The sequence below is a fragment of the Vidua chalybeata genome, chromosome 12 (assembly GCF_026979565.1).
Source record: "Vidua chalybeata isolate OUT-0048 chromosome 12, bVidCha1 merged haplotype, whole genome shotgun sequence".
NCBI lineage: Eukaryota > Metazoa > Chordata > Aves > Passeriformes > Viduidae > Vidua > Vidua chalybeata.
Window position 1 is genome coordinate 13,844,206 of NC_071541.1, and position 15,869 is coordinate 13,860,074.

General features: G+C 38.3%; 1 protein-coding gene across 1 annotated transcript in view; it reads right to left on the reverse strand.

The window, feature by feature from the left end:
* Positions 1–11,502, reverse strand: part of CACNA2D3 (calcium voltage-gated channel auxiliary subunit alpha2delta 3) — a 389,950-nt gene extending 378,448 nt beyond the window's left edge. Inside the window, exons 1-2 of the mRNA XM_053954145.1 lie at positions 11,384–11,502; positions 10,684–10,765 (exon numbers count right to left, since the gene is read on the reverse strand). Of these exons, the coding sequence (XP_053810120.1) occupies positions 10,684–10,765; positions 11,384–11,502 (201 nt within the window). The remainder of the gene's footprint in view (positions 1–10,683; positions 10,766–11,383) is intronic.
* Positions 11,503–15,869: the final 4,367 nt, after the last annotated feature.

Consider the following 15,869-nt stretch of genomic DNA (forward strand, 5'->3'; position numbering starts at 1 on the left):
CAGGTTCAATCTCACTTGCCAGTGCATTGCCATATGGAGATTTATTGCCAACTACAGATACCAAATATCAACAACAGGAAAAAGCATTTTTATCAATTTTGTAGTTATTCAGGACCATTACAGGAAACCAGTTATGTTTTCAGTAGTGCAAGCAGTTATATTTAAACAGTGTGTTAAAATTAATGCCTTGTAGCTCTCAGAGCTGATCCATTCCATTCCACTTCCCTCTGTTTCCATATCCATATGCTAAGGGTGTTCTTCACCAGCCAATTCTCTCTATATGCTAAACTCTCTATAATGAAGTGATGCCCTTAATTCTAATCTCAAAGTTTTAAAATTTGAAGAAAAATGAAATATTTTGCACAGAAAATTAGGAATATATGCCTCCAGTTGGGGAGAGGAGTTACACTTGTAGTTTTAATTTTCAGTTTAAGGTTTCTGGCACTGCCCATGAAATCCTACCACCACTATATGCACCAGATTTGTCTGTGGGACATTACAGGTTAAATTAGCATTGTGCCCAAGGACTGCATTGAGTTTTGGCCACGAAGATTACAGGACTGAAGCAGGCCATCAAGAACAGTTATCACAGCCCCAGGATAAAAGTCAGATATATCTATACACAGAAAATTTGAGTTGACCAACAGAAATTCTCCAGTTTTCTTTCATTCACACTTTCCTCCCTCACAAAGGTTTCATGGGGGATGCTAGAGTTTATCCCTACTTTTACTGTAAAACTGCATTGCAGTTTGTAACGAGTCTATGTCTGAAATGTGAAGCAAGTACCTAGATTTTTTTCTCTTTCATGCCATCTATAATATCTTTCTTGTTGTACTTTGATGAAGAAACGGCAGAAAACATTATAAAAGGCACAATGTGCATAGGGGGTAATAAATCTGCTGGATGCAGATAGTCTATGGCTGCAAGTCATAATCTAAAGCTTTGCTCTTAGCCTCCTACCAGTTTTCATTATCAGTGAAAATTGCTATTAATGTAATACGATAGCATCATGGCCAAACAGCTCAGTACTCGTACACTTCATACAGCTGTCAGAAGATGATAGACATTTAGCTTCAAGGTAAAGCCAAAGTTTGAATGTTCCTGCTTTTTATCTCTAAAGCTTTGTTACTTTAGTAGATAATTATCTAATTTTGTGACCAATGATGTGTTCCCAACACATCAAATTTTAATACCCGTAGTATGTAGATCTTTTTTTGTGTGTTTCTTTTGAAAGTTAGCAATTTTAGATAGCTTGACACAAAATCTTCAAAGTATAATGAATAGCCAAGTATTAAAATGGGACCTGGAGGAACAATAGGAACACTGCATGCTGGGGCCCTGACCAGAGTTTTCATAATGCATTCCAAACAGCATTTTCACTCTGCTGTTACCTAACAGGCTACAGATATTATGACTGCATAATTTTGAATCCCGCTTTTTGAAAACAAGTGAAATCCTTGTTTGTGTATAAAAGCACAAAGAAATCCCTTGACAGCTACTGTAGAATAAAGTAAAAATAGACAATAAGACATAAAACCTCCTGCCAGCTGAGAGACTCTTTCTGTACAACACTAAGTTCACTTAAGATACTGGGCAGGATAAAGATAGTAAAAAAAAATGGCTAATAAAGCAACTGGGAGCTAAATGGCTTGTCTTAGCCCTAGATTAGAAAATAAATTCCTGTGTTACCACGACAAATTAAAAAGTCTTCTCCTATTCATGCAATCAGCTAAGTGGAAATTACTCTTGAGACTCCATAATTATGAGAACAGTTACATATTCCTATTGTGAGTGGTAAAAAACCCATCTGAATATCAAGCAGCAGAGAGCTCAGTTTAAGAGTCCATAAAGCTACTGAGAACTATTTTAAAATAATAGGTCAAAAAAGTGTTGAGCCTTGATGAAGCAACTAAAGAATTCCATAATGTTGTCTGTGATTAGGACCTCAGGGGTGCCTGTCATGACAAAGTGCTGTGCCTTTCCATGCTTCCAGGAGATTATGAAGATGATGAACCAATGATGTTTAGGGAGGCAGAAGTGACACTCAGGAGTCAAAACAAAATGAGAAGTTCCAGCTCAAGTAACTTCTTGTCCAGACTAGAGACAAGCATTGGAACTAAAGAGGTTGTGGTACTGCTGTCCTTGAAGGTTTGGAAGATCAAACTCAAAGACCCGAGAAATCTGCACTGATTTTCAATTTGACCCCGCTTTGAACAGGAATCAGAGTTAAAAGACCTTCTAAATCCTGTTCCAGAATTCATTATTCCATATGTCCAGAAATAATGAAAAGCAGAGCTCCACAGTGGAAGGCAAGAAGACTTTGTGTAGAGGGGATGATGAGTGTTGGTTTCGAGAACAACTTTTGTGGAGTCATTAGTGTCAAACAGAAAAGTCTCAATTCTTACAGTATAATTAGAATTTTTTAATTCAGTATCACTATATTCAGATCATTAAGCAAGAGAAATCTACTCAGCTTGCACATTGTAGAGGAATGGTATCAAGACATAATCCATCACCTGCACAAAATTCAGGGAAGCCTGTCAAATCCATGTTTTGAGAGCACCAAGGAAAAACATCTTATGAGACTATTAGAAGCTCTTCCACCTTTTCCTAAAAACTAAGAGGAATGCTTCAAGGAAATTATTGTCAGTCATACATATGAGAAACTTTATTAAACAATCCACAGGATCCACACATTAAGCCCTGATATTCTGAATGAATTATACACACACATTTCTCTCTTTATATCCCCAGTCTTATGATATAGACAAGGCCACCTTACAGTTTGGTTTGTTAATGGACCTGAGAACAATTTTTTCCTTCATCTTTTACTTCCTTAACTTTGGTGCCCTAAGATCTCAATCTAGAAGGATAAATAGAAATAACTAGCTCTAAGTGCCTCCTGTGCTATAAAATTATTTATGCAAAACATTTGGCATCAGACTCAAAAGAAAACATTTCTCTCTAAAAAATATGCCCATTTAAATACAAAAAGATTAAAGATAAATAAGGTGGTTCAGAAAGAGACAGGGAGAAAAAGACAATAAAATGTGTCAAGAAAAGTAAAAGCAAAATACACAAGTAGGAGCAGGTACTTTGACAAAGAAAACACCTTCTAAAATTTTATAATTTGCTTCATCACCTCAGTGAAATGCATTAGTTTAACTCTTTCCAGTTCTTTCAGGAATCTTGAAAATACAGTTAGAAGAAATCACTTGTCAAATTCTTTTGATGAAAAATCACTACAAGAACCTTTATGCTTTGAAGACTCCATCCAACCAACCTACCAGGCTCCACCTAAAGAAGCAAAACTTCAATGCAAGAAATTCTTCAGGAAAATTCTTCCCAGGAATAGCAACAGTGAAGAACAAACTTTAACAAGTATCAGTCGTTGATAACAAAGCACTAGAACCTGTGGCAGGTACATAAGGAATCAACCAGGAGTTTACATCTCATCACTTCCTTCTTCCTCACTGGGACATCCCAGAGTCTTACAAGCCCCACTGAAGTTCCATTTTGTACTTCATAGTTACATTTAACTCAAGAACACATTTGAACACCTTGAAAAGCTCAACCTGCTGATACCTTATCATGCGGTTGTCAGACATGAAACCCAACAAGACATGGTGTCAGCAGTCCACATCTTTTTCCAACAAGTTTAGTCTATTAGAGCTGACATATTTATTCCTCTATAGTAAAATGATATTTTAATAAGATCGTTTGCATGCTTAAAAGGGGAGAGGAAAACCAGCAAGTCTTCATCCAGCCTGGCTACCCTGTACAGCACTGACAACTGTGTTTATAACCTGTTCCTGCTCTGAAAAGTGAAGGACTCCCCAGCTATGCCTTAAGGAGATATAGACACAAAGATTAATAGCACAGATAGATAGATACAGACATAAAAGAAGAAATACAATTACTGTTATTGATGATAGTCCAAAATAAAGGATGTAGCTCATCTACCTAATATAAGGCAGTTCAACAAAGTCTATGTAATGGCCAGGAACCTGTTCTGAGCAGCCAACCTGCAAGAGTTCCACACTATTCCAGGGTTTTCTCTCAGTAAAAAAAAACAACTAAATAAATAAATTGATACAAGCAAAATTTTAATTCTTTTCTTTAAAGACCAGTTTTTGTACATCTACCATGGATACGGAGAACAAATTTATATTGCCTTATTTTTAATAAGCTGGATGCAGAATCTGCACACTCCTATGTGAAGGAGTGCCTTGAGCAATCACAATCCCCTCATGTCTTATGTGGTTGTCTTTAAAACCAGTGTACTGGTTATCATTTATTACATGGGTAACTTCACCTGGAAGGTCCTGGGAGACCTGAGAGCAGGATATTTTCAGTAATTATTTGTCTTTGAAATTAATCACTTCTGGAAAGGTTACCAAGACCCTTGTCAACTTCTTTCCAACTATGATTTTAAAAGAAGTGTCTTTGCCAAGACTTCCTTTTTAAATACAAACCTTGCAAGTATTTGATCCCACACTCTAAGAAAGTACTACAGCTTTACACAAATTAACTTGGTGGATGCTAAACAGAGGCATAAAAACATCCATGTAATTTTTGCAAAAACATTATATATAAAAAAAGCAAACTGTAACTCCACTACAAATTAAATTAACTATTTCATTAAAATCTGTCAGTGAAGCTTCTACAGAAACTAAAATACCCTATCAATATAGAGTTTGTGTTGTAAAATATGTTTGGACTTATTATCAGCAACAAAAAACTGTCTGCTACATAACAGTAATGACATTTGAAAGTGTGGAGTATTGATCAGTAGTTACTTAAGAGTGAATCACCACTACAATACAGCATTTACTCATGCTCTACATACCTTCACTGTCAACATAATTTGCATGGAGAACAGCTCCTTTAACCTTGAAATATAAGCATTTCCCAATACAGGATGTGAAAACAAACAACCATAAATGCATTAAGCGAGGGAATTATCATTCTCTTCCCTTCAAGATGTGATGCTTTCCAGTTGGATTGTCTGCTCAATAATTTCCATATTAAAAGACATTACTGAAAGTGTAATGCATTTATCATGAACTTACTAAAGCCATCTCATATTCCTCTTACATACTAACAATTTAACTTTTTTACTTTCAATAATACAAGAGGATCACACTCTGCTTACAAAACCCAGACAGACACAGAACATACTTCAAAACAGAGAGTGCTGACGGAAGCAAAACATGAATTCAGCATGGCTCCCCGTTTAGATCAAGCGAAATTTAAAACATGATGTTTGATATTCAAGCTGATTTGACTATATTTTAAAACCATTACCAACACCAAAAAAATTATTACTCCTGCCATAATATTCAAACAGGAGAGGAAAGTACAAAACACAGATCATTCAAGGTGCAGTTCTAACTTCACAGAAGAGAAAGACAATTTTCCAATACCTCCAGAAAGGCAGAACTTTATTACAAAAATTAAGGCCAAGGGTTTTTTTGGTTATGGAGAAAAAGAAGAAAGCATTCAAAGCTTGATAAGACTAATCCTTTCCTCTACAGATCAACATACTACTTGAAAATTAGCATGGAACCCACCAGGTTTTCCCACCAAATACATTAGTAGCATAACAATGTGTTTGATTTTTTTTATTCTTAAACAAAGTTAAAATATCTATCTAGAAGAATTTACATCTTTATGTCTGCAGATAACATTAAATACTTCAAGACACACTGAAATGCTCTGTACCTAGTTTGGCATGGAGAATAATCTTGTCTTTCTTGTCTTTTTTAATGTAGCCCAAAGATCTGTAGGAATTAAAGGGAATGGAGATTCAAGTTCTGCAAGTTCCAAAACATCGTTTGCATTAATCAACAGAATTACACTGGTGTAAAATTCTCAGGTGTCTATTTCTTTTATTTGTGAAGGTTTGATTTTAAGTTGGTGCTAAGAGACATTTTGCATAAACCAGACTTTAGGAGTCCAAATTATAATGAATTAACTCTGAGCACAGTTTTTGGTAAGCTCTACACCATTTACTTGGCTCGTGAGATTTTGAATTTGGGCTTCGGAGTAGGTGTCAGGTTTGGTTGGTGGGGAGAAAAGGGTTGTTGTTGGTTTGGGTTTTGGGCTTTGGGGGTGGTGGTATTTTCTTTGATGGGTTTTTTTGTATTTTTTGATTCACAGCTATATGCCTACAGATTTTATTGATAATTTTTCCCTATTTTTTATTTTAAAATTATGTATTATTTTTGCTGGTTTAGAATTGCTCAGCTGGCAGAAGTTTAAATTGATATCCAAAAAGTCAGTCCATGCCTATCCTTTAATCTGCAGGTCTCAATCCTACTTGACCCTTCTTTCCAAGCAGTAGTTGCAGTGTCTCAAGCAAAGAAACAGCCTACAAAACCCAAAACCAACATAAGGCTGAGTAAAAAAAAGGCAATTAATGTCAAGATGATTGCACTAAACTTGCTAAGAATTTAAGTCCCTATTATACATTTTAAACTAAAGATAGATGTACTGTATGAATCAGATCCACCAGCTGAATGCTAATTGATCTAAATCACCCCGTTATAATAATTTTGCACTGACATTTCCACAGTTGCAAGAAACTACCAAGATACAGCACCCCATCCTAGTCAGGGAGATAAAATGCAATTCTGCATCTTTAAAAACAGGAATGCTCCCCTGACTGAAAAACCTGCTCTGAGAAAACAGTGATTTGAGAGCTCCCAACACAATGAAGGATTTGTTGAAAGGAGCAGGCAGATGCAGACTCCAGCCTGCTTCAGACCAAGGCAGGCAGTGCTTACATAACACTGAGGGCTCCAGCAGACAACTTACATAAGGGAAATCTCAGGGAGCCTTAAACAGGCTACAGGTCAGGAACAAACCCTTGTGGAAGGACCAAGAAATTAAGGGCATTTTCACCGTTCCTATATTTGCAATGAATAATAGCAAAAATTCAGGAGGAAATGAAGAATTATCAAAGCTCAGAATATTTTTTTTAAAAAGAGTGTCATCAAAAGGAGCCTGAGAAAGCACAGACCACGCTGCACTTTTACAACTGATATAAGAGCTTAACTGTATTACAACAGCATTCCCCAAAACCTGTTTTCCAAAACGCTAATTGCAGCAGCTGAAGTGAATATGTTCCTGGCACCTAAGCCTTGCTTTGCATCCCATATTTGAAGCCTGATTTTGCCAGTGGGCTGCACTCTCACATTCAGTACAGGACCCACTAAACACAGAGTGTTTACAAAAGAAAAATATCATAAATGTCAGGATTCAAATAAGGCAGATGTCTTTTGACAATCTAAGGAAAAAAACCAACATCTAAGGGAGAATTAAAATTAATTCTTAGGCCCCAGTAGTATTTCCTAAGTAAGTGAGGAGTATGAACATCTCTACAGTACTGTATGACAACTTTAAAACCTCCAGAAAACAGACAAATTAGGAATAATACAGTCCTGTTTGCTACTGGATGTTTTCTTGTACACTTAATGTGGTTCCATTTCTTTGAAAGCAAGGAGCCTTTAAGTGCTAATTTTGCTTAAAACATCATCACGGTTTCTGAAATTACTTACTGAACTATGATTTTCTAAGAAATTTGAAGTATCTGTATTTAATCTAAAGTCAGTTTTGGGAAAAGTCATGTATCCCAGATAGTTCTAGGAGGCATAACAAAATACTTGGATAAGATTATCATAATGACAAAAAATAATGAAACATTCAATTAAGATATGGGAAGTAGCGGATTTTTAAAAAATACTTTCAAAAAGCAACCAAAATATTCTTATGCATCTTTTACAAACTCAAGAGGACACCAGTGCTGGTCACGTATTTGATGTTCACGGTACAGCAAGACCTTAAGAATTGCAATAACTCCATCAATATTCACAACTGTAAACTGGCAAAAAATGTCTTTACTGAGTATCTCACACGAATTAATTTGCTCAATGAAATTTTAGTGTGGGTCAAATGACTCAATGTGCAAAACATTTGGGCAGTAGAGACTGTCAATCACACCTCGACTGTGAGCGCATCCCTTTGAAAGCAGCACTCACTGTGTGTGCTGACAGAATGAATCAAGTAACCTTTACATAAATTTTTCATTTAGCAAGTCTGTATTAAGCTAAATGGCACTCCAAAGCAGTTGACAGTTGAGGAATCTATACTGTCCAGATCCATAATCATACACACATTTTATATCTTCACTTGTTTAAAGATGCTTAATTCATAATCAGGAAATGTGGGCTCCTCTGGTAATATCAGAAGTCTCATTGCTTCTAAAAGTGGAATCTTGACTTTAAAATGACATGGATTCTGATCACCCAGAGCTCACAGTAAATACCAAACATATTCTTGATGCCTGGCTAGTGGGGAGGGAGGGGGTGGGAAAAAAAGGCATTTGTATTTAGAGCCCTCCTGTGCTATCACCTCCTTAACTGTTGTGACAACCTCTGTCACTGACTTTGCATGTTAAAAATACCTGCAGACCTTGAAGTTTGGTACGTTTCTATTGAGACAAGCTTACAAAAAATGCTACAAAAAAGTACATGCTAAAGTCATCTGGCATCCAGGCTCATTTGCCACAATCAACACCACAATACAGCAAGCTTAAATGGACAGAGACATTTTGGAATTCTAATTAAAAGAAAAAGCAACAGACATCTTATAAAAACTACTGTAACCAGAAGGAAGAAAAAAATAAAAAAAACAATATATGTGACAGAGGAATAAAAATGCTCTAAATACCTGCCAAACCTGTGTTTTTTCTTTTGTCTTTTATTAAATAAGGAAATATAATATAAGCAAGAAAGAAAAACAAAATAGCTGTGAAAGAACACAAACTGTCCACCTTCAAAAACAGGAGCACAGACTGGTTAGTGAAACAGAAAGGATGCTGATGAAAAGGTAGAATGAATAGCTTCCAATTACCTACAATTATAACAACCAATAGGAAGCAATCTTGCTACTTCAGAGGGAAAAAATACATCACAGAAGGGATGACAGCAGCATCTACTATGAGCAAGAGAAGGAGGATTAAGGATTCCATACTGACTCTTTGTGGATTTTACCATGATTGCCTCACACGGTACATTCCATATTCTCCTAGCAAACGTTGGGCTCAGCACTGGGTAGGTTTCATTTCTAAAACCATTTTTGCACAGAAATGGCTACACATGGAAGAGCTCCAAAGTTAAATAAAGATACTTGTTTGTTATGGCCTAATAAAAAAAAATAAAGCTTTTTAATAATACTTGATTACAAACTAATCAAAACTGAAAGCTCCATCTGCTTTATGAATTTAAGGTGTTCATAAAAAACAGTGACAATGTAAGACTACACAGACTTTAAAGAATGTGAGCTGGAAGTATAATAAATATTGAGTGTCCAGATTTTCATAATAAAATGAAAGTTTGCCCAACATATTGAAGTGAAGCCATTTAAAGGCCTTGAAAGGCAGTAAGAGACGGCAAATATTTTTGTTCTTCATAGCTCAGTATTTTAGCTTTGTGAAATTCATGTTTTACAGTCCTGGGTATACAAATCTGAAAAGGCAAGCTACTAAAGAACTCATATGTCTTTAGTAATTACTAAAGCCAGTTGCTTTCATTTTAAAGGATAGCACAAGCTTTTTATTTCAGCTGCTACACGTACTGTTATATAATTTCACACATATATAAGCCTTTTGAAATAACTACCAAAAGCTCAAGGAATAATTTCCTTCACAATCAGACAAAAAAATAAAATTAGTGTACTGAGAACTAAAAATCATGTCTACAAAAATTCAGCAGAAATTTAATATATGGGTTGAATGAGTGTTTTTGATCAGTGAATGTCTCAATGTTTTTCCATTTACATATTGCATTTTGAGAATCACATGTTAAATGCCCCAAAATAGCAGTTTCAATCTAAGATATTCCTCTTACTCTCTCATTATTTTTTTGCAACTGTTGTAAAAATAAACTGCCCACAACAGAGAAGTTCACTATAGGTTGCATATTTAAATTAAGCCCTTGATATATATCTAATACTCATTTTCATTATCCTCTGTCCCAATTATGTAGACTTATACCAATTTCTCAAGTTTTTGCTATACTTCACCACCTTATTACCCAGCTGTGCAAGAAGATAACCACATTCATTGCTCTTATCTGTAATGATGTAATACATCTCAGCACTGGGTTGAGATGATTGGGGGAATAATGGCATTGTAAAAACTGCAGAGATGACAAACAACAGTGCAGCCGCCTTCTCCTGATACAGAGCTTTGTGTACATAGAGCCCAGGGTGAAAATAATACAATATGCGCTAATTCTGCTCCTTGAATGAAGTTAACATCTTTCATAAGAAACAGCTGTTTCTGCACAGAAACATCATCATCATCACAATGCAGCAACCAGACTAAACACCCGCAACCTGGGCTGAAGCCTAGGCTACAAGAAATAAGTGTTGGAGTTTACTTTCCAATGGGGAAAAAAAAAAAAAAAAAGTCATTCCAACAGAAAAATATCAGGTTAAGCAAGGACTCTACAGATAGTGCAGTGCAATGCAAAGAGTCATCAGGGACTAGTATGCAATACAAAAATAGATCTTGGACAAAAGCACACACAGCACTGCTTTCCTCTTCATTTCAAAAATTAAATCTGCCTCCATTTTCTCTGGTAAAACCTTCCTTATTACAACCAAAGAATTCCTTACCTTCTGTAGGAGCTGGGAACCTGAGTATTTGGCTGCAATAGATTTGATCTCTCCACCAAATGCTGAGGCCCAGAGCTTTACACTGTGAAGAAAAAAAAAAAAAAAGAGAGAGACAGGAAGAAATGTAATACACATGTCAGAGCCAGCAACAGAGACTGTAACAGCTTCAGCTGCACTCGGAAGGATCCGAGCAATTGTGCATTAGAGAGCTCACTAAGGAACATAAGCACAGCAAAAGATCAGTGAAGCTGTACAACTATAAGCACAAACTAGACTCTGTGCTAAGGTAAGGCCTCTGATATGAAACTGCCAACCTGAACCATTAACATTTAAGGAATCAACCTGTACAGAAACGTGCTTTGGCACAACGTGACAAATATCCATTGAAAGGAAAACAGCAGATAAAATGGCAAAACAGTTCTGAAAGATAAATTCCCACATGAGAAAGTGTTGACAGCATAAATTTCAGTAAATGCAAGCACTTAAAACTCAGTGGCCACATACTCAACCAACATATGCTCCTACAAAAAAATCAGAGTAATGCCAAGCGCCTTGGAGACAACCACTTTACACACAGCTGACAGAGGAGCAAAGGTGCCCTGAACAGCCAGGTATCTGCAATACAAAAACAGGAGAACTTGAGCAGCCAAGTTCTCATCCTTGAACATGGTCCTGAGAGGAATAGCATGAAAGCACTTACACTGACAAGGGGATCTGCTGCTCCGATCCAACCACATCCACTAAGGCTGTGTTAAAAGCTGTCCAGAAGATAAAGAAAAAGCCCCCAAAAGCCCGAAGAAGATTCAGGTTCTCTGGCATTGTGCCTCTCTGTGCCTGGAAAGGTTTGGGAAATTCAAGTGAAGCTGAGTTCAGCAGCAGTGGGGGTTTGCTTCTAAAAGCTTCTTTTCCCCCACTCTTACCCCTTTCCACTAGAAGGGGACACTGGAAAAGAAAAAATCACAGTTCCATCCTCATTCTTCCAAAGAATGACCCTCTCTGTGTAATGGAAGGAGCGGGACCAGAATCGAAGCTCTAATGACTTGAAAACTACTGTGTCCCTGGTAACAGCAAAGCGTTTTCCAGCACTACTGCAGCCACTTGCATGTAGTTCTTTACAACTCCGCAGTCAGCAGTGTGCTGAAGTTACTTCAGTGACCTACTGCTGCTCCAAAGTGCCCTTAGCAGCAAGAAAGCAGACTATTGATTCCAGCTGGGAAGGCTGTCTTCTTGCAATTACTGCTCACTTTGCAAATGGAAAGCTGCCTAGAGTTCTCCTTTCCCTCGCCGATAACCTCCAGCCTTCATCCCAGATCAAGCCAGCCAGAGCATTGGTTCAGCGGAGCAGGAGCAGCAGCCTTTTAACGGGATAGCGCCGAGACAGAGGCAGGCACAGGAGGAGCTGGACCAGAGGGAGGGTACGGCAAAAGCAGAGAAAGTCTGCAGGAGCTGAAAGTGTAGTTGAGCCCTTCCAGGAAGGCGAGAAGAGAGCGCTGCACATTGCCGGGGGCTGAGCTTGGGAGGGCTCGGCAGGGCTGGCAGGGGTGGGGGCGTGGGGCCGTGCACACCCACCGGAGACCGATTCAGGCAGGGCACGGCTGCATGACAAGCACCTGTCTGTCACACAGCCCGGAGGGGCGAAGGCTGCCCGGAGCTCAGCGCCGTGCGGTGACCGGAGCATCCCGGCCGCGGCGCCGCACCGGGGCGGGCGCGGGCGGGCGGAGGGAGGAGAGCGGCGGTCCCTGCCCAGGGAGCATCGCCCAGGAGCGGCAGCGGCGGCTTCCCGGAGCGAGCCCCGGCTGTCGGTCAGGCTGGCACATTTAATCGAGAAGTGGGAAGCACGTCCTTGTGCATAAAGGCGCGTTTGCTGCTTCCTCCCACGCCGGAGCACTGCAGCAAGTCACTCTCCGAGAGCTCGGGACCCGCAAAGGCTTATGAATGAAAAGAAATGCAGCATAAGTAAATCAATGCGGGCTGACTCCAGCCTATGAATAAATTATTAATTTGTGCTCATAGAAGAATCCTCTTGATATAGCAAATATAGGATTACAAGCTCTTCCACTGAGAGAGCAGCGTACGGAGCAGGAGGGATTGGTCCAGGTATTTTTGTTGTTGTTGCATTTTGAAATATACCCTCCCTCCTTTTGCTTTTATTCTGCTCCTTCTGCTTTTTTCTCACCTTCTACTCCACTAAATGTGCAGACTTAAAATAGCAACTGAACTTTAATATAAACAAGTATGGCAAGACCATGATCTGAGCACGGGCTGAGTCATCCTTGCATCCTACAATACAGCTCGAGTGTCCGCTCCAGAATTCTAGTTTCTTCCCTCTGTAGTTAGAATTAACACCTCAAAATAGTCACTCTGCCTCTGTACACTGTTCTTATCTTAACATTTTCTGTCTTGAAGCTCGAGATGTAGTACCTGTATTTCTTTCCACATTAACATCTCTAAGAGCACTGAACAGTTTGCTTTAAATATCAGAACCTCTATTCAATACCTAGGTGACAAAAGCTTCCTGCTTTCTCAGGGAAAAAAAAAAAAAAAAAAAAAAGAGAAGTTTAAAGATAGAAAGACTAACAGGGGAACTGTGCAGAACAGAGTAGCAAAGCACCCTGCAACTTTCACCACCCACCAGCCATCCCCACCATGAACAGTAAATAGATGACATTTCCCTCTGTACTAATACCTTCATATGAAGGCAATAAAGAAAAAATTTCTTTAAAGGAACATTTATTTTGTGTACTACTGAACCATTTTGAAAATCCTGTTATCTGTGCTGTTTACTGTGGATTTCCTAAGCAGTGTTTAAAACACGCTGCCATGTCACCAGGTGTTCAGCTTACCTACAGGCAGAAATGTAAAAATGCACACGGCTGACTAACAGTATATAATCAATTATGTGCTCCTTTGAACATATTACGTAAACAATAGTATCTTTCCAAAGCCAGGAATGAAACAGAAATGGGTGAATGTCTCAATACTTGTGCTGTTTGCTTCTTTTTACATGCTAAACACTGTCAGGCAGTAAATTCATAAGCTCATTTTGTGAGATTCAACCAGTTCTTATGTTAACAAAGATCCTTATCTGCTTCAAGCCAACACAGTGCCCCGATGACAAGTAACAGTTACCTTCATTTCTGCAAGCATTACTGGAAGCTTTTTGAAAGCCCACAAAATGTCTGTGCTCAAGAGGTCAGCAAAATTTAACATAGACTTAACCCATCACTAATTATTGGCAAGAAAAGATGATAAAGTCATTCATCAAACCTTGACTTTGGTTACATTTATCATACATTCAATACTATATCAGACTTACAGTTTATGCATCTGGTGTGTGCAAAACTGGACAGTCACATTTGTTTAATACAAAAATTGTATTTGTATCACTGCTAGTCTATAAGAAACTAAATTCACTAGGAAAATTAATTTTTGCTTGAAAGAACAAGCTTCTTTTGTGTTAACAAGCACTTGTGTACAGTACACCTCAGAGTGCTTTCAGCACCTTTCATCAGTGCACACTGGGTTTGCCCGTGCAGGAAATCAGCTCCTCCCGACCATTCAGTGAATGGAAAGCAAGCCTGAACCATAACACTCACAAACCACCACAGGTGACACCACAACCTGTCTGCAGCTGTGTCCTGGCCTGACCACTGCTGACTATTCCTGGTATGCAGATCACTGCAGTCTTGACATCGGATTCAAAATTCACGTCAGCATTTCTCCCATGTTGTTCCCATCAGGATGCAGAAACTTTCCCTCAGTGGGTTTGCATAATGAAGGACCAAGAAAAAGACAGAAAAAAGAAGTGGCAAGTCCTGCTGAAGAGTTTCAGTCCTCTTTACTGGGGACAGAGCAATGTGTTTCATTATTTGCTACAGCCTTGTGATGTCCTGGAGCAAAGGCTGCAGAAAGCCAAGTTTCAAAGCATAGCAATGAATTTATCTTTTGGAAGTAATGTGACATTTCTATCATGTCCTTATGCTGTTAGAGACAACTGCTGAATCTGGAATAATTTCTGATCCCACTAGAAAAGTGTATGCACAGATAACTGACCAGAGAAGGAAAGCATTTATGCACATAGCAAATACACATTCTGAAACCAAAGTGCACCTCAGCAGAAAGTTCACGTAAGTTCCTTACATGCCACTGGTCTCTGAAGTAGAGCTCCCCATACAGGTGTATTAAGTTGCATCTCCCTGCTCCTGGCCTCTCATTTTTAAGGGATAAAAAATGGCAACTAATTTTCTACTGTGTCCTTGATGATCAAGCACAATGGTGCATTTTGGTATCTCACAGAAAATGAAAGGTGTTTTCCCTATGAAAGCAGAAATAAAACTTGGATACGTGACTCAAATGCTGTAATGGAAAGTCACAGACAGGGGCAGAGAAACTTGATGAATCCCCAAAGGTTTTTCAAAGGATCACATTCAAGAAAATATCCAAGGGATTGGAGGAAAAACAAAACAACAATCAAACCAACCCACAAATAAACAAACAAAAAATCTAGGCCAAGGGATAATATGAGATATGACACAAAGGCTGTAGCAGAGACTACAGACTAAGGCAAAGCCCCATATATAAAGACACATAATAACTACCTGATAAATTAATCCCATTGTTCTTTTCTTTTACCCCCAGGTATATTTACACTTATGAAAGGGTGCAGAAACAGGGTCACAACTGCATCATCAGCGTGTATTTTGAGGTCTCTGGGGTCTCTCACGCATCAAACCCTAATAAAAGTCAATCGAGAGCCATACAGAGAAGAGAACATATGGTGCAGGGGAGAAGGGTAGGAAGAAATTATATAATTAACACAAATGTTTGTTGTATTTTTTTTTCTGATGCTTATCTACAATGAGTTCTAAACAGAGTAATAAATGCAGAAGGCTGAAGTACTAAAAGCCTTGCTGAAGATGTAAGCCACCTCCACTGGAAATTAATATTTAAAAGAGAATACAAGAAAGGAAAAAAATCAGTTTATCTATATTCCACATATATTAGAAGATTCAGATACTGCAAAAAATAGAAAAGCTGTAACTACATGACGTGGTGTTAATACTTGCTTTGTACTACATTCCTCTGCACTTCTAAATACTAAGATTATAATCCTCAGATGTGTTCTCCACAGTGAATTTTTTTTTTATTTATCGGACTAAATTGTCCATTCTCACTCTTGTTTGATA